Source organism: Leopardus geoffroyi, chromosome A1 (genome assembly GCF_018350155.1).
Source record: "Leopardus geoffroyi isolate Oge1 chromosome A1, O.geoffroyi_Oge1_pat1.0, whole genome shotgun sequence".
Classification (NCBI taxonomy): domain Eukaryota; kingdom Metazoa; phylum Chordata; class Mammalia; order Carnivora; family Felidae; genus Leopardus; species Leopardus geoffroyi.
Genome location: NC_059326.1, coordinates 140,423,604 through 140,448,402, shown reverse-complemented (window position 1 = coordinate 140,448,402; position 24,799 = coordinate 140,423,604). Strand labels below are relative to the sequence as shown.

At 43.5% G+C, this 24,799-nt stretch overlaps 1 protein-coding gene across 1 annotated transcript in view; it reads right to left on the bottom strand.

Moving 5' to 3' along the window:
* The window catches only part of SV2C (synaptic vesicle glycoprotein 2C), a 231,303-nt gene that overhangs the window by 8,973 nt on the left and 197,531 nt on the right, over positions 1–24,799 (bottom strand). The window contains exons 10-12 of the mRNA XM_045495986.1: positions 21,945–22,078; positions 20,257–20,460; positions 19,632–19,791 (exon numbers count right to left, since the gene is read on the bottom strand). Of these exons, the coding sequence (XP_045351942.1) occupies positions 19,632–19,791; positions 20,257–20,460; positions 21,945–22,078 (498 nt within the window). The remainder of the gene's footprint in view (positions 1–19,631; positions 19,792–20,256; positions 20,461–21,944; positions 22,079–24,799) is intronic.

Here is a 24,799-nt window from a genome sequence, read left to right as displayed (position 1 = left end):
TAACAATGACTAGAAAGATAAGATTTAATGTGCTGATAACTATTTTCAAATGAAATTGCAGGAAGCTGCAGGTTGGGTACCACAGAGGACCTAAGTAGGACGAGATCATCATCCACTGCCTTCCTCACCTCCATGGAGATGCTACGAGGCTGAATTCCTTTTTTTTTTTTTTTTTTTTTTTAAATACATTCTTGAGTTTTAGGTTTTCAAAAAACTTTTCAAAAAATTGAGTGAGGGGCACCTGGGTGGCGCAGTCGGTTAAGCCTCCGACTTCAGCCAGGTCACGATCTCGCGGTCCGTGAGTTCGAGCCCCGCGTCAGGCTCTGGGCTGATGGCTCAGAGCCTGGAGCCTGTTTCCGATTCTGTGTCTCCCTCTCTCTCTGCCCCTCCCCCGTTCATGCTCTGTCTCTCTCTGTCCCAAAAATAAATAAACGTTGAAAAAAAAAATTTTAAAAAATTGAGTGAAAAGCAAAGACAGTTCCCATACACCCCCCTCACCCCTCACTGCCATTATTAACATCTTAGTGTGGTACATATATTCACAATTGATGAACTGATATTAATACACTGTTATTTAGTCCTTAATTTAGGTCAGGGTTCATTCTGTGTTTTATAGTCTGTGGGCTTTGACAAATGTATCATGGCACATATCCACCATTACAGTATCATACAGAGTAATAGTTTCACTGCTCTAAAAAACCCCCTGTGCTCCCCCTATTCACCCCTTCTTTTTCACCAATAACCTCTGGCAACCACTGATCTTTTTACGGTTTCCATAATTTTGCCTTTTCCTGAATGTCATATAGTTGGAATCCTACAGTAGCCTTTCAGATTGGCCTCTTTCACTTAAAAAAAAAAAAAAAGTTCTTTTTTGAGAGAGAGAGTGCCAGACCGGGGGGCGAGAGGGAGGGTGCGGCAGAGAGAGGGGGAGACAGAAGATCTGAAGCTGGCTCTATGCTGACAGCAGAAAGCCCGATGTGGGGCTTGAACTCACATATCAAACCAACCATGAGATCATGACCTGAGCCAAAGTAAGATGCTTAACCGACTGAACCACCCAGGCTCCCCTCTTTCACTTTTTTTAAAACCACATTTTAGTTTCTAGATTCTAGAGTCATAAATTAGCAAAAACATCTTACGGCAGTAAGATAAACTGTATCGTTCTGTGAAAAATGGCTAGTGTGTATGTTGCTGATAAGAGGAAAAATTTCTAGGAAGAATTCTCTCGATGCTGAACCTACAGAGGGACCCAAGCAGAAATTACAGCTGGGTTAAAATAACTGTATTTTCCCAAGCTGTCACTCAGAACAGGGTATAAAATATGAGCATCTCTTTCCTTATGTTATGGACACTGGAGCAGAGGAATGGACAACTTCCTGAGATTTCTGGACAGCACTAAGAGACACACACCAGGAGCATCTGGTATCAGAAGCTTCTAAAACAAAAACAATGGTCAGATCTTTATATCCTGACTCTCCATTTTCCTTTACCACGCTGAGGCAGTTCTGCACATGAAAATCTGGTATGGATAAAAGCACAGAGCTTCCTTAAATTAGCGTTGGGATTTGAGAAAATGTGACCATCCTTTCCTTGGATAAGTAAATTCTTTCTTCAAAAACTTGCGAGCAGAAGGGTATGATTTCCCATGCATCGGACACACAGCTGTCTTACAAAAATCATTCTCAAAGTAGCTCTCCTTTGCGGGTTACCTGTTTATAAAGTAAATAACCTTTGAGTTCATTCATTCCCTTGGTCTTATTAAAGGAATGCCATTAACTCCTACAGACACACAAAGTACAAGTCACCTCGTGCTCATTAAGTCCTTGGAGGGTGGAGAGAGAGCTGAGAGTTTGCAAAGGCTGGAATTCACTGGCTGACTTCTCAGCAGCAGGACAAACTAATGAATTTTTTTTCCAGACCAAAGATGTTCTGTGCCTTCTTGTATCCAACAGGTACCAAGGAGAAAGAATGAAATGATCTACTATCTTTCTATAAACTCCATCCCTTGTTCCCCTACCTCTCCAGACAGAATCCTTTGTTTTCAATTCTTGCTCAACCTACTTAAATCTTTTAAGTGGAAATTCTTTTCCCAAACAGCAGTCCTGTTCCACATTTTATCCAGGTGGCTTTGTCCCTGCCCCATTAACTCCTCCTGTCTGAGAACCCCAGTGCTAGTGCAGGGACCTGGCTCACCGCAGCCCTCGGGCTCAGCTGATGGCGGATGTGGCCGCCAGCCCTTCCTCACTGCATCCAGACTGTGCTTTTTCCAGGGCCTTCACCATGTTGTAGGGGCCGGTTCATTTATACCATTTCCAGCTTTGGTTAGAGGCTGGGAAAAGGAATCTGCTGGCACCATTCCGGAAAGTGAGGATAGTTTTGCCCTCACATTCAGCCTCTTTCTTATTTGGTTTTTCTGACTTCAGTGCAGGGTCAGAGGGGGGTTTTATAGGGCTCCTGGGAAGAAGCAGGGGATGCTGACTAGTAGTGGCATTTAGGCAATGCCCAGCACGTAGTAGGCGCCATGCCAGCGTTAGCCATTTTAAACACTGACTGAAGCATCTGCCCTGTTGACTGTTGAAGTCAGGAAAACAAATTAGGGGTGCCTGGCCAGCTCAGTCAGGACAACATGAGACACTTGATTTCAGGGTTGTGAGTTCAAGCCCCACGTTGGGTGTGGAGCCTACTTAAAAAAATTAATGAGAAAAAAAGGAAAACAAATTAAATGCTCATTTTGAAAGGCCTGCAATGGCACAGATCCAGACTCAGCTCATGGGATGTACCTGTTAAGGGGTAAAATGTAAGCATTCTCTTTGTTTAGTCTAAACTTTTGGGAAAAACTGTTTTTGGGTAACTCAGTCAAATCAGTGGTAGAAGTTAGAAAAGGAATACTAAGGACTCAGCAAGGGGCATTTTGGAACGTATAGGCAGTCCTTAAATCAGTATTACAGTAGTCCCTTCTCATTTGCAGGGGGGATGCTCCAACAAAGACCCCCAGGGGATGCTTAAAACTACAGAGAGTACCACACTCCATATACATATTTTTTCCTATACATACTTACCTAAGATAAAGTTTAATTTATAAATTAGGCACAGTGAGATCAACCATAACTAAAAGGAAAGTGGAACAATTATAACAATATACTGTCATAAAAGTTATGTGAATGTGGTCTCTCAAAATATTGTACTGTATTCACTCTTCCTTTTTTTCTTAAGATTTTATTTTCTTAGTTTTATTTTTAAAAAATGTTTACTTAATTATTTTGAGAGAGAGAGAGAGAGAGAGAGACAGAGAGAACCAGCGGGAGAGGGGCAGAGAGAGAGAAGAGAGAGAATCCCAAGCAGGCTCCATGCTGTTAGCACAGAGTCCGACACAGGGCTTGATCCCACGAACCGTGAGATCGTGACCTGAACCGAAACGAAGAGTCAGGCGCTTGAGTGACTGCGCCATTCAGGTGCCCCTCAAGATTTTATTTTTAAATAATCTCTACACCCAGTGTGGGGCTTGAACCCACGACCCTGAGATCAAGAGTAGTATGCTCTACTGACTGAACCAGCCAGGCACCTCTATACTTATTCCTCTTGCTGTGATGATGCGATGAGGTGAATGACATAGGCACCATGACATGCCATTAGGCTACTGCTGGCCTTCTGGCACTGCATCAGGAGGAGGCTCATCTGCTTTCAGACCTGAGTTGACACGAGTCGCCCACCAAAACCACATAAAGGGAAACCTCGGATAATGGGGACTACTGTACATTGTGATCTAAAGATTCATCCAGTAGTTGGCTCTTTAAAGCACAAAATGAATTTCATTTTTTCTCACAGAGATGTTACAAACGATGGCAAGTTTCCCGGATTAACCTAAAAGAGCAATTTCACCACTGAATCCATCTGAGCTACTGAACTGCAATGCTAGGAGCACTAGGAACCCCAAAATGGTCCTTAACATGGTCCTAAATTACACATCCTTCTATGCATTTATTCATTTAACAAGCATTTATTAAGCATTATATGCCAAGTACTACACTTGGGACCCCAAAATTACTAAGGTAAAGTCCTGTTTTGCATTAAGATGGATGCCAAAAGATCATGAAAACACAACATGCTAAACTCAGTGACACAAATAGCCACAGGGTACTATGGGGGTGCAGAGGGCAGGAGGCCATCTCAGGCTGGGGACGGGTCTCTCTTCCTCTTCCTCTGCCCCTCCCCCACTCCCCTTCAAGCTCTCATTCTCTCTCAAAATAAACATTAAAAAAAAAAAACCACAGTGATGTGGCAATACCAATGCCTAGGGCCACACCCACAGAAGTTCTGACTTTGTTGCTCTACTGGAAGCCCAGGCATTGATATTTTTTTATGTCCTGTGTGAATCTAAGGTGTACCCTGGGCTGAGAACCCTGCAATTCTTCCAGAGAAAACTGCATTTTTGAATTGATTGGATTTCTTATCATATACCAAAGGAAATTACAAAAGCAAAATATCTACGTGCCCCCCCCCCCAAATGGTTTTCATTTCTGAATTCCTTTCAGGGTGCTTCCATATTTTTCATATTTTCATTTCCATATTTTCATATCCATATCTTTACCAATCACAGGATTTATACAATTTTGCTTTCTGCTCTTCCCCCCCAAAATTAATAAAACCATCCCACGTTGTTTATGTTTTGTTTAAAATGAAGTGATTTGGCATATAACCATTGTTTCTGTAACCATACCACTGGATAACTGGGAGCTTTCCAAACTAGGGGAACACGAATGATGTTGCAATGAACACCTTCACAAGCAAGGGCTGGATGTGTTCATTAGGAACTATCAGGCAGTGTAACACAGGCAGGGGAAACGTTTATGAGACGGTGTGTGTGGGGGTGGGATAGGAGGGAGACTATGGCCCACAGGACGGGATTCCAAGGCAAAGGTTTCATCCAACCTCTTTTCTTCTCCCTCCCTGCTCCTGTTCTCTTATTTACTCTGCTTTTCACAGCTCATTTCCCCCAGAGGCGATCTGTTTCTCATCTAACCTGAATCATTTCTTTCTCTTCCAAATTTTTATGCAGCTGCTGTGCAAGCAGGATTCTGGGCGGTTATGGAGGCTTTCTCTGCTGAACAAGGTCCCCCCAACCGCCCCCCCCCCCCACCACCAAGGACTGGGTTGTACCAATGTCACAGTTCCGTGTCTGGATTCAGCCTGATCTTTGGGGCAGGACTGTGGAGTCTTTCCATTCATTCATTGCTTAACCCCACTAGGATACTTGAGGTTTCTTCGTGGAAAGAACGAAGGAATTTCCCCACATCTTAAAAATATGTTGGAAGTAGATTTCTGTAAAGGGCATTCTAATGGGCATTGGTCAGGCCATGTTTACTGATGCCAGACTATAATCTTTGCTTGTACATAGGAAATAACCCTAATTTCACATTCTGAAATCAGAAAAGGCTGAATTCAATTACTTTCTGATCTTCAACAAAGAGAAAGTGTGTCTCATCCAGGTAAGTCGTGGGTGTGTGTGTGTATGGTCTTTGTGTGTCCTCCCTAACCTGGGAGGATGGCATCCTGTAGCACTGCAAGCGGGCCTTGCCTTAGTCACATACAAGTGGAGAAGGACTTACCTATGGTTTGTGAGCCAAGAGGAATCCCTGGGCCCAAAGTAGCCCTCCCATCCCCACCGCCATCAAGGGTCTTCCTACAGCTTGTGCTGTTGATATGCAAATATTCACAGTCGGGCAATAATGGAAGTCTTTGTGAGTCACCGTGTATCTGATGAAGCTACTAGGTGAGTGCCTGGGCCAGGATGGATAATAATGGAGTGAAAGACAGCACTGGGAGGGAATTCAGAGTTCATCTAAGGCCAGGATTCCTGAACATGACTGTATTTCCCAGTTACCAGGTGAGCTTCTTAGAAGCCAATTCCCAGGGGTGGTTAGGTGGCTCACTCCATTTAGCATCCAACCGACTTCAGCTCAGGTCATGATCTCGCAGTGGACCCTGGGTTCCAGTGCTGCATCGGGCTCTGTGCTGACAGCTCGGAGCCTGGAGCATGCTTCCAATTCTTCTGTGTCTCCCTCTCTCTCTGCCCCTGCCCTGCTTGCTTTCTCTCTCTCAAAAATAAATAAACAATAAAACATTAAAAAAAAAAAAAAAGGAAGCCAGTTCTCAGAGGTTCCCCCCCGCCCCCCCCCCCCCCCCCCCCCCCCCCGCCCAAACCTGCTAGGAGAGACGTAGGTATGTCTGTCCTGGGAGCAGCACTGCAGGGTCACACAGCTGGGTTTGAGCCTCAGGGACCCAGGGCAAGTCACTTGCCCTCTTTGTGCCTCATTTTCCTAACCAGAAAATGGAGTAAGACTCCTTACCTTGTAAGCTTGGAGTGAGGATTACATAAGGTTAAATAGATGACCTAAATCCTCAGCACAGAGCCTGACTCACCTCCATTTTTTAGGTGAGGAAACCAAGCCCCAGAAAGGCTAAAAGACTGATCTAAGTTACCTCGTATTTTCTGGCAGCACCAGGCATCCTTGGTGCTGTTGATGGAGGAAGGGGAAGAGAAGAGGAGGAGGGTTTCCAGTAGGCAGGGTGTGGGCAAGGGGGAGCTGGCAGCTGAAGGACTGGGAGGTCACAGGCTCTGACAGCAGAGGTGGAAAGGGAAGAGGAGCACTACCTCCCTTACAACAGCTCTAAGCAGCTCACCTAGATGGGGGGTGGCGGTGCTAGATTCCACATGGGCAGGAAACCCACAGCCCATAACAGCTGGATTTTAATTTTTTTTTAAGGTTTGTTTACTCAGAGAGAAATTGAGAGAGATTGCGCGCATGCACGCAAATGGGGAGGGGCAGAGAGAGAGAGAGGGATAGAGAGAATCCCAAGCAGGCTCCATGCTCAGCACAGAGCCCCTCATGGGGGACTATCTCACAAACCTTGAGATCATGGCCTGAGCTGAAATTAAGAGCCTGACGTTTAACCAATGGAGTCACCCAGGCGCTCCAACCAGCTGAATTTTCAAAAGCACCCCCTTCACTTGCCTTCCTCCCATTCACCTAGAGCTATGCTAGTAAGTAAGGAAAACAAAGTCCATCCCTGAAGGACCTCACATTCTAGTGGGTAACAGATAGTAAACAAACATCCACCTTAACATCGTATGATCCGGGTGGTAACTTGCTTTAAAAGTACTTCAGTATAAAGAGAAATTGCTCTATACTCTAGAATTTGAAACATGTTAATCAGGAATCAACAGGCTAGAGAAAGTTATTTAGGGCTTTACACATCATTTTAGAAATGTGCAGAAGAAAAGTCTGTTAATGAACAAAGAGACAATTTCTCACTGGTGATATGAATGGGTTGATATGCAGTTGATTGGAAAGAAAGTTCTGCCCTCAGCACCATGGATGAACAAGTATCCTGTAAGCCCAGCCACCTAAAACTGGTTGAATGGTACCGTTAGCTGAGACCCCAGATTCTAGAGCCACTGGCCCTGCACCCTGAGACTTAAAGTCCTGACCAACTCTAAGTCTGATGGCCCCGCCATCAGCATATCTTGATGTTCCCGTAGCCCTTGCGTGTAAGGCTTGTTCAGTACCCAAGGGCAGAGAGGTGGACTTCCCCGGAGTCCAGAACAGGCTGCATGACTGTTTCTGTGCCCATGTGTACATTTGCTAGGATTTGCTGCCATCATAACAGACTACCTGGGGAGGAGGTGGTGGGTGAAGCATACTTCCCACCCCCTCACACTCCACTTCTAACTGCCGGAGACAGAAAGGGTCTGACATTGGCTGAATGGCCAAAAAGACTCAGGTCACATAAAATATAAACATGTATAATACAATGAAAAGGCCTACAAAGAATAATAAGGCACGGTGAACGGACATAGATGGAGTGTAGATTGGTTAGAAACGATAGCTGAATGAAAGAATACTTCATCTCAAAATCTTCAAAAAAAAAATCAGTATGGTCTTTATCTTCAGAGCCACAGATGTAGAATGTCCTCATTTTGTATCTCAAACAAATAAGGCACAGTTATGCTGAGTGGTCTCGTTGAGGTCGCACAGCTGGTCAGCAAAAGATCCAGGATTAAAGACCTTCGGGATAGAGCATGGAGACCGAATGGGGAACTTCTCTGCCTAAACAGTAACAGCCCTCAGGGGAGGGGCTTAGTTTGGTTAATTCTGGGCAGATGCCTTGGTTTCAGCTCATGGAGGAAAAGGACCATCCCGCAGTGTTGGGTGACAGCAGCAGCTGACCAGGACAAGCAGGGAATAGCAGGTGGAATCAATCAGGGTTTACTTTCAAATGCTTTCTGAGGTCATGTCTGAAACTGCATGTGTCAGGGGGAGGAAGAAGGAGGCCAGTGGCCAGAAAAAGGCCGAGGAGCATGCTGCTGGATGAATACCCACAAGACAGGCCTGCTGGGCTGAGGGATTCTGTGTGGAGGCCAAGCAGGGACAGCTTTGGTTTCATCACTTAACAAAGCGGGACTTCCTTGCCCTGAGCTCCATGGAGAAAGGGTAAATATGGCCACTGGGCCATAAGGACACAGGAAGCGTCCGCAGTGGAGCTTTGCCACACCCACAGTGTGGCAGTAGGAAGTCACGCCTGGACCCAGAATGACGGGAAGGCCGGAACTGAGAACGAAAGTGAGCCAGCCCATGTATCCTCTTACATCAGGTGGGCTATGTTTAGGATTTTCAGGGGGGTTTTAAACCTTGACCAAGGAGGGGAGAAAAAGAAGGGAAGTAAAGAATGGGATTAATGAACACTAGATCAATCAAGGTCAACCTATCATTACATATTGTTTACTCTTTGAAGATTCAAAGAGGTGAGGGAAAAGTTACTATTTTTTTCATAGTTATAAGAGAGAGGGCGGGACTCCAACCAGCCTTGACTGAACCCAATAAATGGAACATGTCTTGTGTTGGCATCTCCCAGTCCAAGGAAGACTGAGACGATTTAGATGGTGGCAGCACCTTGGTGTGGAGAGATGATGGAAAAAGGAAGCTCCTCTGGACCAATGTGGTTCAGTGGGTGGGCTCCCGTTTAGATTCCTGACAAGCTGGGAAAATCTGTTCTTTTTCTGGTACACTGTTGTAGTCATATTTCCCATCTGTTAGAAGAGTCTCACATCAGTTGCCCATTGTTTACAGTACATATAATAGGCTCCCTGCTTATTTCTGACACCGGACAGAGGCTGATGTTGTATAGGGATGATTAGAAATTGTCCAAATACCATACAATGACTTGTATATTCAATAATGCTCAAACTTCAAAGATCTATCATTTTGCTCTGCTCTTCATTTCTTCCCTTGTAATGCTTCTCAAAACTATCCTGTCTTCCCAGCCTCACTATCTGTCCCAGCCTCAAGGACACACATCCAGCTAGAACTCCTTGCTTTTTCCATTGTCCCAACCCCCCATCGATCCCAGCAGAACTGCAAATACTGCTCTTTGCTTCTCAAGGCCATGCCTCAGAATTCAGAAATTCAGAGTTGGAAGAAGAAGTGCACCACACGGGCCACGGAGTCCCAGTCACTGTGGTAGGTCCTCAGGGGCACTGTACAGCTGGCCTCGACAAGGATCCCCAGCTGTTACTGTAGAGTTGGGATGAAGGTAGAGGATCGAGTGGAGGTGGTTGGCCACAGCTGAGTGCATGAACAGAGAGGCACCTCCCTCCCCCAAATTTCACTGTAGTTCTGCCACCCCACCTCCACCTGGGCTAGTTCTGGCCTTGGGCAAGAGGCAGTTCCAATGAACATTACTGAGGGTCAACTGCAAGCTAGTATTGTCCTGTTGTGCTAAGTGTAGACTTTACAGAGATTTCTGACTTACAGTGTCAGGCCTCATTTTTGCAGATGACGATGCCTCCTAATTACTCTGACCACTTGTTGACAGGCTGTTTTTTTTTTTTTTTTTCTTGTCTACTCTCCTGGCCCGAGTTTCTGGCCTGTTGAACCCTTCCTTGTCTCCTAGCCGGTACACTAAACTTGCTGCCTATGCCATTACCTGCTATGGTAACCCTGGATCTCCTTACCCTGATGGATTTACCACAGGACTAGACCCTTTGCCTTCTCAGACATATTATTCTTCTGTAGGCCTCTGTTTTTTGTTTCCTTTGACTTGAACTACCACTCCCCGCCCCCCTGCCCCCAGCCTCTCTAACCCTACTGCCTGATCTCCACATATGGTCACCAGCCCAACTGCCAGGAGAGTTATGCCACAAGAGTGCAGAAGCACAAAGGGATGGTTGGTTGTCTTCAAACATGCACATGTGTACACGTGTTGATTGTCCCTAAGGTCCTCCCGTCTTTACAGGTGGGGCCATTTATCTCCCACCTGCAGATTCAGCTCTGTCTGGGGTACAGAAGTGAGCTAAACCTCAAGATTGTGTCAAACCTGGGGCTGCCTCAGGATCACCTGTTGCCGTGGATGGGAGTCTGGCTACTGGGCTTTTGCCTTGATACAGGTGAGCAGGCCTCGATCTTCACCTCCATGCCAGTAATTTAGTAGCTGCCATAACTCCAATTCTAGTAACAAATTCGCTAATCTATTTGGTCCATGACCAGCATCTATCATACCTGATCACTCCCTCCTCTGGAACCATTTTCTTCACTTGGCTCCCAGGACCCACCTGCCTTTTCCTTTTACCTCACTCAGTCTCCATCTCCCTTCCTGACTTCTCCTTATCAGCTTGACCTTTGGATTCTCTCATGTCTCTGGCCTGAGTTCTCGGAATTCCCCTCTTCTCTATCTACAAGTCGTCCTTTGGTGGTGTCATCTGACATCATGACTTTAAATTTCATCTATACACTGCAAGGACTCACCTTTTTACCTCCCACCTAGTCCTCTCCCCTGAACTCTGGCCTCATACATGGAACTGCCTAGCCGACATCTCCACTTGGATATTTAATAGCATCTCAAACTTAACATGAACAAAACTGAGCTCCTGATTCTTTCTCCTTAACCTTCCCCTCACACAATCTTTCCTATATAAACAAAGGCAATTCCAGCCTTTCAGTGGCTCTGGTCAAAATCCTGGAAGTCATTCTGAGTATCTTTTCCCCCAACAACTCATTCCCATACCTTACCATCCAAACTTTCAGTAATGCCTCTGGTCTGCAACACATTTTCAGAATCTAACCAATGTATTTTTTTAATTTTTTTAATGTTTATTTTTTGAGAGAGAGAGAGAGGCAGACAGACAGAGAAGGGCAGAGAGAGACACACACAGAATCCGAAGCAGGCTCCAGGCTCTGAGCTGTCAGCACAAAGCCTGGTGCAGGGCTCGAACTCACAAACTGTGAGATTGTGACCTGAGCTGAAGTTGGATGTTTAGCCGACTAAGTCACCCAGGCGCCCCTGGAATCTAACCAGTTCTTACCCTGTCCACTGGCACTATTGTATCTTGCCACAATAATTGCAGTGCACTCCCAATTGGTCTCTTTGATTCCACCTCAGATCTTTTATAATATATTTTAAACACAAAGGCCAGTTCTCCTTGAAAACATCCTTGAGATCATTCACTACTCTGCTCAAAACCCTCCAATGGATTTTCATGTCTCTCAGCATGAAGACCAAAGCCTTTTGTGTCCACTCTGACCTACTGCCTCTTGCAGTCCACCTTGCTTATGCTGCTCCAGGGTAAAAAGCTTCTTTACCTTTCCTGCTAGTGGTCTCCTGCACTTACACCCTTGGACCTTTGCACTCACTGTTGCCTCTGTGAATGTTCTCTTTGAAGTATCTTCCTGCATCTTTGCTTAAATGTCATCTTTTATAGTTGCATATTCTTAGACCATCGTGTTAATAGTCATCCCCTGGCCCCAGTGCCCTCTATGCCATAATGTAACTTTATTTTCCCTCTACTTAGGACCATTTGATATATCTACTTTGCTTATCTAATTGTTTTTTGACTGTCTTTCCCCAACTAGAATATAAGCTCCATCAAACCAGGGGTTTTGGTCTGTTTTGTTCACTGCTGTATCTCAAGAACCAGAATAATTCCTGCCACGTGATACATATTCCAAAATCATCTGTTTAACGAATTAGTGAAAGAACACTCTATCCCCAGCTCAGGTGTCTTTCTGGCATCCAAACATAGTAATTCAAATGCCTATCAGACAACGTCAGGTTGACATGAAAACCCAACATATCCAAAATGGTGCTCATTATCTTCCCGATGCCAGCCCAAACCTATTCTCCCTTCTGTGTCCCAATCTCAAAATGCCCATCACCATCCACTCGACTGCACAGGCAGAAATTGGAATCATCTTTGACAACCTCTTTCCGCACCCCACCATCTAACCCACCACGAAATTTTGTTTATTGTATCTCTAAGTTTCTGTGAACATGTTGAATATTGATTTCTCTCCTTTCCTACCCACATTTTTCTAGTTCACATCACTATTTTCAGTGTCCTAACCAGTCCTCCTGCTGCCTTTCTGGCCACTGGAGTAAACTCTCTAGCTCTTGTCTGATCTTGTCCCTCTTCCCAAAACACTTCAAGGGCTCCCCATCACGCACAGGATAATGCAATTTATAAGATCCTTCATGATCTGTTACTTACCTACTTCTGTTAACTCTTGCTTCCAGAGCTTTTCAGATAGTATTTGTGTGTTGTCTTCAATGTTCTTTTTCTATCTCTTTGCCTGGCTATCACCTACTATATTTCAGGTCTTAGCTCAGATGTCACTTCTCAGGAAGTGACAGGAAGACCTCTTCTCTGCTTTCACAGCACCGTCTACTTGCCTCACAACAACTCTGACCTGACTCTACTGTACCTGATGTTCACTTTTACATAAGCTCTGTTGGAGTTGACCCCAAATAGCGTGTTCAGTGTTGTATCACAGGCACTCAAAAAAGAAAGTAGTTGAGTAAATGAATAATATTAAAATTCATATGGAGATGGAATAGTCATACTTTCATGAGTATTCCCACTAACTACAGCTAAAAAATACTGGCTACTATAAAGCAAACATAAGACTCTGAAAGACAGAAGGAAAAAGCAGAGTAGCTAGGGAACTTGAGAGGTGTGAGTACCCTGCATTATAAAAATTTATTTCTATTTATTTATTCATTTTTGCTGCATCGGTCTCAGACTCGGAACCAAAGAACATGGCGGTGTGGAAATACCACCACCTACAGATTATTTTAAAAGCTTCAACAAACTCTGCTCTCTCTTGCCCAACGAGGAGCAGCCTAGAAAGGTAGAATATGTTTAGATAATACTCTTTCTTTTCCAAACGAATACCAGGAAAATAGTTGCCCTAACTGCCAGGCATACAAGCAAATGCCAAGGAGAGAGACTTCCACCTTCACAAAACGGTAATGAGGTGCTTCGATATTGCCTCTGAAGTGGTATTAGGGAAGGCTAAGTAGAGAACTGGGACTCTTGCTGGCCAGTAAAGAGCTCCTTCTCTTCTCCCTTCTTCCCCTCCATGGTATCATGATCATGAGGGGAGACTGGACTCCCACTGGGGGACAGCAGTAATGAGGATACCCCCTCTTGGTTGGTTGTTAATAGAGGCTGAGTGGGGACATTGGACATCTACCTTCACCTGGCAATAATGAGGTAGCATACCCTTCTCTCCTCCCAGAGAGCTCTAGAAATTAATGGGTTACAAGAGATTTAAAGTATAACAAAACGTGAAAATGACTGCTTTCAATTGAATATCAGTCATCCTAAGAACAATTGGGAAGATCTCAAACAAAATGAGGAAAGATAATTAAGAGATGCCAATACTGAGATGACAGATATTAGCATTATCTGATAAAGATTTTAAAGCAGTCATGATGATAATGCTTCACTGAGCAATTATCAACACACTTGAAAAATAAAGAATATAGGAAACATCATGACAAATAGAAAAAAAATGCCTAGTGACTGGGTTCCACAGCAGAATGGAGGAGTCAGCGGAAAGAATCAGTGAACTGGAAGAGAAAACACTGGAAAGTATCCAATCAGAAAAACAGAGCAAATAGACTAAAAACAAATCACCTGAGCATCAAGGACCTGTGGGACTGTAACAAAAGATCTTATATTTATGTCACTGGAGTTTAGGCAGAAGAAGAGAAAACATATTCAAATATATAATGGCTGAAAACCTGACAAATTTGCCAAGAGACACAAACGTACAGATTCAAGAAGCTGCATGAACCTCAGACATAGTAACCCAAAGAAGTCCACACCAAGACGAAGTCTTGAGAGCAGTCAGAGGAAACAACACCTCACCTATAGGAAAAAATTCCTCCCTCTAAAAATGTTGTGCCTGGTTTTAGAATTCCCGTAACAGTCTCTGAGCACTAATTCCACCCTCACCTACTCTGGGTAACATTGAGTTGTATCAGTCTTTAAAATCTCAGCATTCAGGGCTCCTGGGTGGCTCAGTCAGTGAAGCATCTGACTTCAGTTCAGATCATGATTTTGTTTGTAGGTTCGAGCTCCTTGTCGGGCTCTGTGTTGACAGCTCAGAGCCTGGAGCCTGCTTCAGATTCTGTGTCTCCCTCTCTCTCTCTGCCCCTCCCTTGCCCATGCTCTGTCCCTTCTTGCCTCTCAAAAAATGACTAGACATTAAAAAAAATAAAAACAATAAAATCTCAGTTTTTCCACATAATAACAGAGAACTACAGGTCATCTCTGCTTTATTTTAAGGGGTTCCTAGATAGCTTCTGGATGGGGGCTGGTCTCTGGAAATAACCAACCATATGAATAGACAGTTGAAAAATTTAGCCCCCCACCCCACCCCAAACTTCTAGGTAAGGGAGAGGAGCTGGAGATGAAATTAAGTCACCAATGACCAATGATTTAATCAGTCATGCCTCCATAATGAAACCTCTATAAATCCAGACAGCTTCCAGACTGGTGAAAGCATTCACATGGAAACCGGGTGGTGTAAGTTAACTAATTCCATGGGAACAGAGGCTCCTGCACTTGGGACTCTTCCTTACCTCACCCAAGTACTTTATACAGTAAAGTATCAAATCTGTTCAGGGTTGTGGAAATTCATCAATTTGTAGTTGGCTGGGCAGAAGTGTGAGTCGCCTGGGCACCCCATTTGCAGCTGGCATCTGAAATAGGGGCAGTCTCATGACACTGAGCCCTTTAACTTGTAGGATCTGATGCTAACTCCACGTGGTGTCAGGACTGGAGAACTGGTTGGTGTTGGAAAAGACGCCATATATTTGGTATCAGAGAGTGTCAGAGAATGAATATACTAAAATGTTTCCCTAAGCTTCTATTTCAAAAAATGGATCCCCTCACATCTCCGTCAACAAACTGGATCTTACACAGACTCCACTAAAATGACTCAATGGGGATGCACTACCAGCCCAGAGTTTTCTACAAGTCTGTGTCTTTGTGAGGGTCCTTCCACTCTTTTCTCTGCCCCTGATTGTATTACGCACCGTTACTGTCCATTATCTTTCTAACCTGAGGGGAAAGCTGAAATGTCATCAAGTATCTGTTTAAGACTGCAATCATTATGTCATGCTTACTTTTGATGCTAAGGTTTTAAAGACAGAAGAATCATAGTGACACTTGCACAGGAGAAAGGTATGGTCTAAGAAATATATGGGGGTTTCTGTCCAGGTTTCTAGCTGCTAAAACTTGAGTGACAGGCATGCCTTCAGTTATTCATAATGCAGCCCTCTCATCATGCCTCAGTTTATGCTAAGGAGGTGACTTAGGGTGGGGCCCCTAGAAAGCGACCAGATGGGGCTGATCTAGAAAGAGCAAGTGATTAGAGGGTTGGAACTGGGAAGGGGTGGGCTAGAGATTAGGCTCTATAAAAATCCTGAACCACAAGATGCTGACATTCCAAGTTGGTCAACACTGGAAGAACTGGGAGGGTAGTAGCAGCTGGAGAAGCAGAAGCTTCTGGGCCCTTCCCTCATACCCCACCCTATGCATCTTTTCCATCTGGCTCTTCCTGAATTGCATCTTTTTATAAAATTGGTAAATGTAAGTAAATGTTCCCTTCAGTTCTGCGAGCCATTCAAATTCTCAAACCCAAGGAAGGGGTTGTGAGAACTCCAATTTATAGCCAGTAGGTCAGAAGTGCAGGTGATAACCTGACTTGTGTTTGGCGTCTGAAATGGGGGCAGTCTTGTGGGAACTGAGACCCTAGCCTGTAGGATCTGAGGCTATTTCCAGATAGATGCTGTCAGAATTAAGTCGTAGGACATATAGCGGTTGTTTGCTATGAATTGTAGAAAATTAAGAAACCCCCCCAACACCTGGTGTTCAGAAGTAAAATGTGGCATGCAGAGGGGGAAAACAGAAGTTTTCTTAACAAAAAGTGCTTGTAGGTACTTCCTGTTTCACGTTTTAGGCTCAAAAAAGTGCTATTTTTTGTAAGTGTGTCTAATTCCGATTTTTAACTTCCTTGCCTCTTTGTGAAATAATTTGGGTAACTTATGAAAAACACAAACTCAATAAAAGAGGAAGAAAAGAGGGCAAATCAGAATGAGAAGGAACAAAGCACTAGCTGGACCATGCAGATTTAGAAGACATGGGCCCCCTTACTGCATAAGAGAGAGTGAAATGTGAAGAATTACCAATTTTTATCACATGAAATGAAGGAACAGAGCAGCTGCTTACGAGGGGTTCCAGAGCTCCCTGCATACTGGGGGGTGGACTGTGCACAGAGGGAAAAGTACACTGTAAAGGGTGGTGTCCTGTCCTCATTGGTGTTTCACAGTAAAGGCAAACATAACCCCTAGGAAAAGCCAAAGGTATATAACATTAAAAGAAAAGCCATCGGGGCGCCTGGGTGGCGCAGTCGGTTGGGCGTCCGACTCCAGCCAGGTCACGATCTCGCGGTCCGCGAGTTCCAGCCCCGCGTCGGGCTCTGGGCTGATGGCTCAGAGCCTGGAGCCTGTTTCAGATTCTGTGTCTCCCTCTCTCTCTGCCCCTCCCCCGTTCATGCTCTGTCTCTCTCTGTCCCAAAAATAAATAAACGTTGAAAAAAAAAAATTTTAAAAGAAAAGCCATCGTGTGCTTGACAAATGTGGTTTTCAAGTGTTAAGTAACTGCCATAGCACTTAGACTATACCTTCCATTATGTTCCCCAGATAGAATCATTTGGACTGGGATTTGGATAGGGAATCACTGTTAAATGGCTTCAAAAGTTACTTTTTGAGCTTGGGACCTGGAAGCAGAGCGTCCTATTGTGATCATGAAGGGCAGATTCTAGAAACTGGGCAGGGAATTGGCGGTGCTTACGTTCCAATATGAAATATCACAGGCTCTAGTGAGAATTATTGTCAAGATGTACTCTTCTGCCTTCTTGGGGAGAAGAGGCCATAGGATGCTTGCACTCAAAACAGTTGGCATTTTCCTATGACAGATGAGCCAGAGAGCCATGGAGACCTCTTTGTGTGACCCAGAGGAACATGGCAGAGATGGAAGAGACAGTTTTAGCTGGAAACAGAGTTGGGAGTACTAGCTCCTTCACCAGGGCCCTGGCAGTGCTGGAGGGCCAGTTATCTCTCGATCACTGAACACACTGACTTGCTGCACAGTATCTAATTACATCTGTATAAGAGCTGGAGAGTGTCCTCCAGCAAAGGTGTGGCTGAGGTGTAAACACACCTTTCGGACATCCAAGTTGCTGCCCCGGCTGCTGTGCTCTCAAATCCATCCCCACGTTCTGCTGTTCCAATAACTGAGCATGTCCGGAGTGCTACTGCAGGCTGGTTCTCGGGACACACAGGACTTGTTGGAAGCTGACGTCACCCCCTGCCCCCTTCAACAGCCTTGCCAAACCTTCCTGAGACTGCTGGAGGTCTGGGGCTGTCCACCCAAATATCCTTCCTCGGTCCTTTGCTGGGGCTCAGGCTTCGGGGCAACTCTCCCAGACTTCACTTCCCTCTCTGTTCTCTCTCACACAGGCGTGTCTCCTAATAAAATTTGTGCATGTTTCTGTTCTTGCTTTAGTTGATGTTTAACATTTTCAACAACAGAATTAGAGCTGGCCTATGTTTCTCATTGGGGGGATCTGCCAAATTCATGGGTTTTCTTGAAGCCAGATTTTGCCATAGAGGAGTACCATCCCTTATGGTAGATGGATTAGCACCTGAGTCATCTAAAAGAGTATCAAACTCTTAAATGCATAACAAAAAGGCATCTGACAATGCCATAGCCTTGCTTTAACATTAAGGGGTTAATTTTATTTTATTTTGAGAGAGAGAGAGCGAGAGTGTGAGCACACACTTGGGGGAGAGGGAGAGGGAGAGGGAGAGGGAGGGAGAGAGAAGGAGAGGGAGGGAGAGAGATCCCAAGCAGGCTCTATGCCCAGTGTGGACTCCAATGTGGGGTTTGATCCCACGACCCTGGATCATGACTTGAGCCGAAATCAACAGTCAGATGCTCAACTGACTGCGCCACCCAGGCACCCCAAGGGTGTTATTTTAAATGTATAGTTTAATCTACCTCTAGGCCCTGTTTGCAAGATGAAGGGTTGATAAAAGAATACTCAATTAATACTGCAGAGTCTTAATGAGTCTTAATCTCTCTCTCTCTCTTTTGGAAGCACCCTCATCCTAAGGCCTTTGGCATTTGCCCCAGGAGCTCACTCACAAATAAGAATCAATGTTTGTTGAATGAATGAAGGAGATGCTTTACGTGGAGTACGTGGTTCCTTTCAGAGCCTAAACATTCAATAGGAGGTTACTTAGAATAATATTTGATTAGACATCCATGAGAGTTTGAGATGTTCTTCAGGAGATGGGTATATACTTCTGCTAGTGTTCTATATGCTCAGTGATAGATGTTCATGAAGAAGAAATCTAAGCTAGAGAGTCTGGACAGGCAGAGAATGTACCCCATTGGGGCCAGTAAACAAAAGGAGCTACTCGGGATCAGTTGAAGATTCTTACCCCAAATGTCTGCATAGTCCTAGAAAAATCCCTTCTCCATTTTGGAGTCCAGAGACTACTGACCCTATCCTCCAGCAGAAAGGGCTTCTGTGGTGACAAAGTATACATGAAATTAAAAAAGGCAGAGGCCATTTGTCTTTGCTCATGTCAAATGGAAAAACAGGGTTTCTATTCTTTCAGTTTTTCAGCTGCTATAGCTCTACCCCCAAACTCTACCTTTTAGCCCCTTCTCTGATAAAGGTATAGTCTTTTTGTTTCCACTTTGGGTCTGACGCATACTTTTCTTCTAATAGCAATCTGTGTTGTTGCTGTTGTTGTTGTAACTGGAAATGTGGTGGGCTTCCCTCCAACAGACCAGGAAGGTCAAAAGATAAGGTCTAGAGACTTCTGCGCGGTTGCTTAATACAGAGCTCATGTAGACACTTGCAAAGGAAGGTAAGGACCCTCTCAGGACTGATTACCAACTCAAAATGTGGGTTAAATCCTGCCCCTCACCACTTCATTATAGGTTCCTCTTATTGTTAGCCACCAAACAAAGTCATAGACACAATTAAATCCCTTCACCGGTTTCACTGCCCTATTATTTCTTCCACTAGCAACTATATTCCCTTACATTTTCTTTTTAAGAGATAGGAGTGAAAACTACAACCTCATAAACCAGATACTATTTTTGGATTTTCACTTCCTTTGGGAAATGACAGTTTGGCTTATATTCTATGACTTTTCAGTGGTCCCATGAAGCTCAGAGCACCTCTTCCTAGAGGCCCATTTTAACATACCTCCGGTCTGTGGGGTACAGTTCCACAGTGACCACATCAAGAGAGTTCCAGGCTGAGATGGTCAATCCATTATACAGACACAGCACGCCTACCATCATGGATTCACTGCTGCCCAACCAAAGGAAGAAACAGCTGATCCCTGAAAGCACCATAGAACCACCTGCCAATGAAGAACACAAAAGGCTGGAATGTTTCTCATCATCTTAGTAGACCAAGAACCTTGGGTCTTTGACATCTCTCAGCAAAAGTGAATCCCAAGGGGAGGGTGTAGGCTTGACTTCATAAAGCTCAGGCACAGGTATGTTCACCTGTATTAAAAGTTTGCCTCTTTAACAGCCTTCTAAACACAGCAAGCATGAAATGCACATCATCAATTACTCAGCTACTTAAGTGGAAAAATATACATTAGTCACACATAATTAGTTTTTCAGGCTGTTAACTCATGGAAGCTGCTCAAATAAAATGTAATTAGACATAATTTCTAGTCTTAATGAAAGGTCTTAAGGGATTTCTCCTCATCTCTGTGGGATGCAAATCCCTAAGAGCATAGGGAGGACAGTGGGAAACGGGCTCCCTGTGGATTGCAGGGGCAGCTCCTTTATTTTACATGAAACCAAGCACATACCCAGCATCGTTAAGCGCCCAATTCTGTCCATCAGGAGAGCAGACACGATGTTCCCTGGCAACACTGCCAGTGTCCCCAGGAAGTTGACAAAGTAAATCCAGTAGGCACTATAGTCATCATCAAAGGTAATCTGGCATCCCGTCTTGTTGTGAAAAAACAAGCAGTTGTGAAATTCGCTATCAATGAATTTATATGGCTCAAAATCTGTGGACACAAAGACAATTTATCAAGCTCTTTACAGTTCCACACCAGTATAAAAAAGCCTGTCAAGAATTCAGGAAAGAGTCATGTTATTGTAAACTCCTTGAGGGCTTCAAGGTCTGGCCAAAGCACAGGGACTGGTCTAGAGTGTCACATTACAAAGTAGCCTGAATGAAGGATATGTTTGTCGAATAAAGGAATAAATTAAAGAATCCACCTGTTTTCTGATTTCTTATGGTTGGCCATTGCTAATTATGTTACTTGCTTACTTCTTTATAATGTTACTTCGTTCTAATTATCATGTTACATAAAGACTATCATTACAGTACTAATAGCTTCCCTACTACAATTACAAAAACAATTTGTTTCAGAATGCGCATGAATCAGTCTTGTTGTTGCTATTTTATGGGCTCTGAGGCAAAGAAAAGGAACGGGACTCTTGTCGGGCTCCTTAGGCTGAATTTGTAACTTGAGGTCAAAGTGGAGGAACATACAAAGGAACAAGAGTTCCTTACTGGAACCTTGTTGGAAGCTCACTGCTGAATTTTTTTTTTTTCCTTGAACTTGGATCTGTTCAAGGAGCGGGTGCAGAGGGGTGGCTTCTGCTAAGAGACAGTGGGAATCAAAACTGTTGCTGTCCTTGCTCATCGAGATCTGCCTAAAAAGCTGGTCTTCCGAGGTTGATCGGGTTAGAAGACAGTGACAGCACTCTTTACAAAACCCCGAAGGCACCTGATTCCACTCTGATCTGGAGCTAGGCAGCATTGGCTCCTGTCTGAGCACCAAGAAGGCAGGGCTGCCAAGAGCGGAGCGCTTTACTCCCGCCAGTGTGGGGCTGTTATTTTGGACTCATAGGACAGATGGACCAGAGTGTAGGAGTGGGAAAGCATGAGCTTTGCAATCAGATAAAACTGGTTCCAAATGTTAACTGTTACTAGGTCTAAGAAGGCAGCCAAATTACTTAATTTTGCCAAGTTTCCACTATCATCTCAACAAATGAGATAATGAACGTCTAATGATAGTGAGTAGGAACCAGCATACAGTAGGTGCTCTATCAGTGTTTCTACCTCCCCCTCCTATTTGTCCTGGAGAGTTTTCCAGACTCCATTACATGGATTGCATTAAAAAGCTATCTGATTAAGCATGGCCATATGTGGTCCGTTTCTGTTAACTGAAGTTCAGGCATGATCACTTAAGTGGACATCAGAATATGAAACCAGGATTATCAAAACAAACAAACTACAGGTTAATTCTTTTCTTCAAAATTGCTCAAAGGATTTTTTTCAACTTTGAACTTCAGCAAATCCAACGGCATTAAATCTGACGGGAGACAAATAATGTAAGCTTAACCTGATTAAGGAAATTCATTCCTTTACATTTTAATATCTACTTTCCCCATAAGCCTCTGCCCACACAGGGGTATCACGTTTCTGCCAAGAACTGGGCCATTTGAAGAGGCCCTAGGCAGGGCTAAGTAGCACACCTACCTGTGTTATCAAAAACAGTGTCAATAAATGTGCAGTTCTTGAAGTAGGTGTTGACTGAAGTCACATCCTTAAAGGTGCAGTCCTTAAAAACTGAATCTTTGAAAGTTACGGATTTGAACTTGATCCCTAGAAATCTGCCCAACACACACAAAAAATTCTTATCAATGGTTATGTCCATCAGGGTTCAAAGTGAAGTCAAATGGGTTGAGAGATCTGATGCCCCATTTATAAACTCTCCATAAAGGACACTGGCCTTTGAATTTTCTAGGCTCTTAGCTTTCCCACCTTTTCCTCATACAGCCTGTCCTTCGGCTATCTCATTGCTCACCAATATGATTTTCCACCAGAAGAGATGGCATTCAAGATAACTTCATTAAGCCTTTGCAGTGTTGGCATAAGATTTTGTGGATTTTGTGGAGTATCCTATTGACGGTATAGTGTTTGGAGTTTACCTGTGGCTACTGATTCTTTATTTTTCAATCCTATCCTTTCGTTCTTGCTCATATGCCTTTATTTAAAAATTCTCTCTTTTGGGGTTAAAGGCTCTAACTTGAGAATGTGCTCTCATGCTCACTTTTAATCAAAGTCTGCTTGCCAAGCTAAAAACTCAAGACTTCTTCATTCTAGTGTAGGGATTTCAGTGATTCTGAAGAGAGGACATAATAATTCTGCTTCATTTATGTGAGGGATGATTGACTCAGGGCTCAAGAAACTCATAAGTTACACTCATTTCCATGAATATTTTTCTTCTCACAGCCAACAGGTATTCCTTGAACCAAGCAGACTGACTAGAGAGCTCTGCTCATTTTTGAAAACTTGTAGATGTTTCTGGGTGCTGCTGTGGGCAGGGATTATAGGTGGTGAACAGGATTAATAGTTATGATGATCCTAACATCTTAGATGTCCGTGTTGGTCAGGACCTCTAGGAGACACAGACTGATAGTCATCAATGTGTCTTGGTAAGTTATTAACAGACCATGAATGTATACTTAGCCAGTCACTGAGAAGAAAATGCTGGTTCAACTGTAGAAGAAGTTATTATGCCAAATACCACTCCTAGTAGGAACAGAAAGGGTCTGAGCTACCCAGGCAAGCAAGCTGACTTAAGATCTATATATTCTTTAGTACTTTCAAAATTGTTCTCACCTTAATGCCTGATTGCATTCATCAGCTCAAAGTGCACTGTGGCCTAACAGATCGTCATCTTAAAAAGTAATCTTATATGAACCTCTACTCCAGGGGTCTAGAGTAAAACCATCTAAACTATAAATTTTTCCATTAAAGAAGGGTAAGTAATGATGCATATTAAGAATATTATCAATTTTCTGAAATAGAACTGAATTTAGAAAGGGGAAACAATTTTTTAGGGTTTTTTTTTATGAGTGGATAATATATACATAGGGTACACAAGGTACAAAGATCAAAACATCAAAAAAGGATAAAATAAGTCCTTCCCCACTCATTCCCAAGCCACCCAGTTCTTTTGCCCAGAGATAACCAGTGTAGCCAGGTTCTCATGTGCTCTTCAGGAGCGTTCTGTATATGGACTGCTAGCAGACGAGACAAGTTATTCTACACTTTTTGCTTTGTTTCATGATAGTCTACACCCCGGAGGTTATTCCATATCAGTACCATGGCACAGAAAAGAGTTGCCATTTTATGATACTGAATAGGAAAGCTATTTGGAAAAAATGAGTTAGCTGGTGGTATTTCACTTTTCCTAAAGGACAAACAAATAAATATTCTATCATCTTCTAAAATAAATATGTATGTTCTACAAGGATTTTAATACTATTAAAATTACTAATCGCTCTAAGGCTAATGTAAAACGTTTCTTAGTGATGAATGAATAGTTGGCTTAGAACTTCAACAAATATCATTTAAAATATGTCAGAGACACAAACATATTAGACATTCTTAACAGAGTAACAATACTTTAAAAAATGAATGAAGTAAATTTTTACCCTCAATTAGAGAGCACTTGACTCTAAGGTTTTGGTGCAAAAACCAGGGCAGACTTGGGCTGGTATTTTATGTGGGAGAGTGAAGGTGATCCTACAGGGCTTGGCTAAGGATTAGGCCCCTCATGGAATTGCCAATTTAAACAATTATCTCCTAATTCATAATTCTCCCTTTCATTATACAGACTGCAAACATCCTATGGAATTCTTTCTTATCCTTCCAAACTAGTTATGCCCTGGAGGACCTTGTTCAGTTATTTAAAATTTTTACTTTTACTTTTACCACTTCTGCATTTGGGACAACTTCCTAAGAATGATGTTAAGCAACAGGAGCTCATACCGGCAATTATTGGCTCAGACAACAACTGATGGAAACAATGACCTTGTCTGTATCTTTCCCTCCCTGAAAGAATGAACCAGAGCCACCTTCCTGAGCCAGTTCTCTCCCCTTATCAAGATGCATTCCAGATTCCATCTTCAAAAATGTCCTTTGCTAACTTATTCCATATTTTCAAAACCCTTAACTTTGGGAAACGATTCCTGTTCTCTGAGAGTCTTCCTGATACAATTTAATGCCAATTATTGATTTGGCATAGGGAGAAGGAAGGGGTTCTGAAAAGTGGTCCCCTTTTTCAGGGATAGGAGACAGGCATCAAATGACACTTGACATTTCTTCTCTGGATTAAATTACACTATAACCCGTATTATTTTCTCACACTCTACGCTCTTCTCTTCCGTAACTTATTTTTGTTGCTTTCCAGGGCCTCTCTAAATTTTCTTTTTGTACCAGTCGATTCCCCTAAATAAATGTAAAGCAGCTGTTTCAGAAATAGTTTTAAGTAAAATACTTATATACATGTACCTTATCTTTAAAGCCCATTTGGAAGTTTTTAA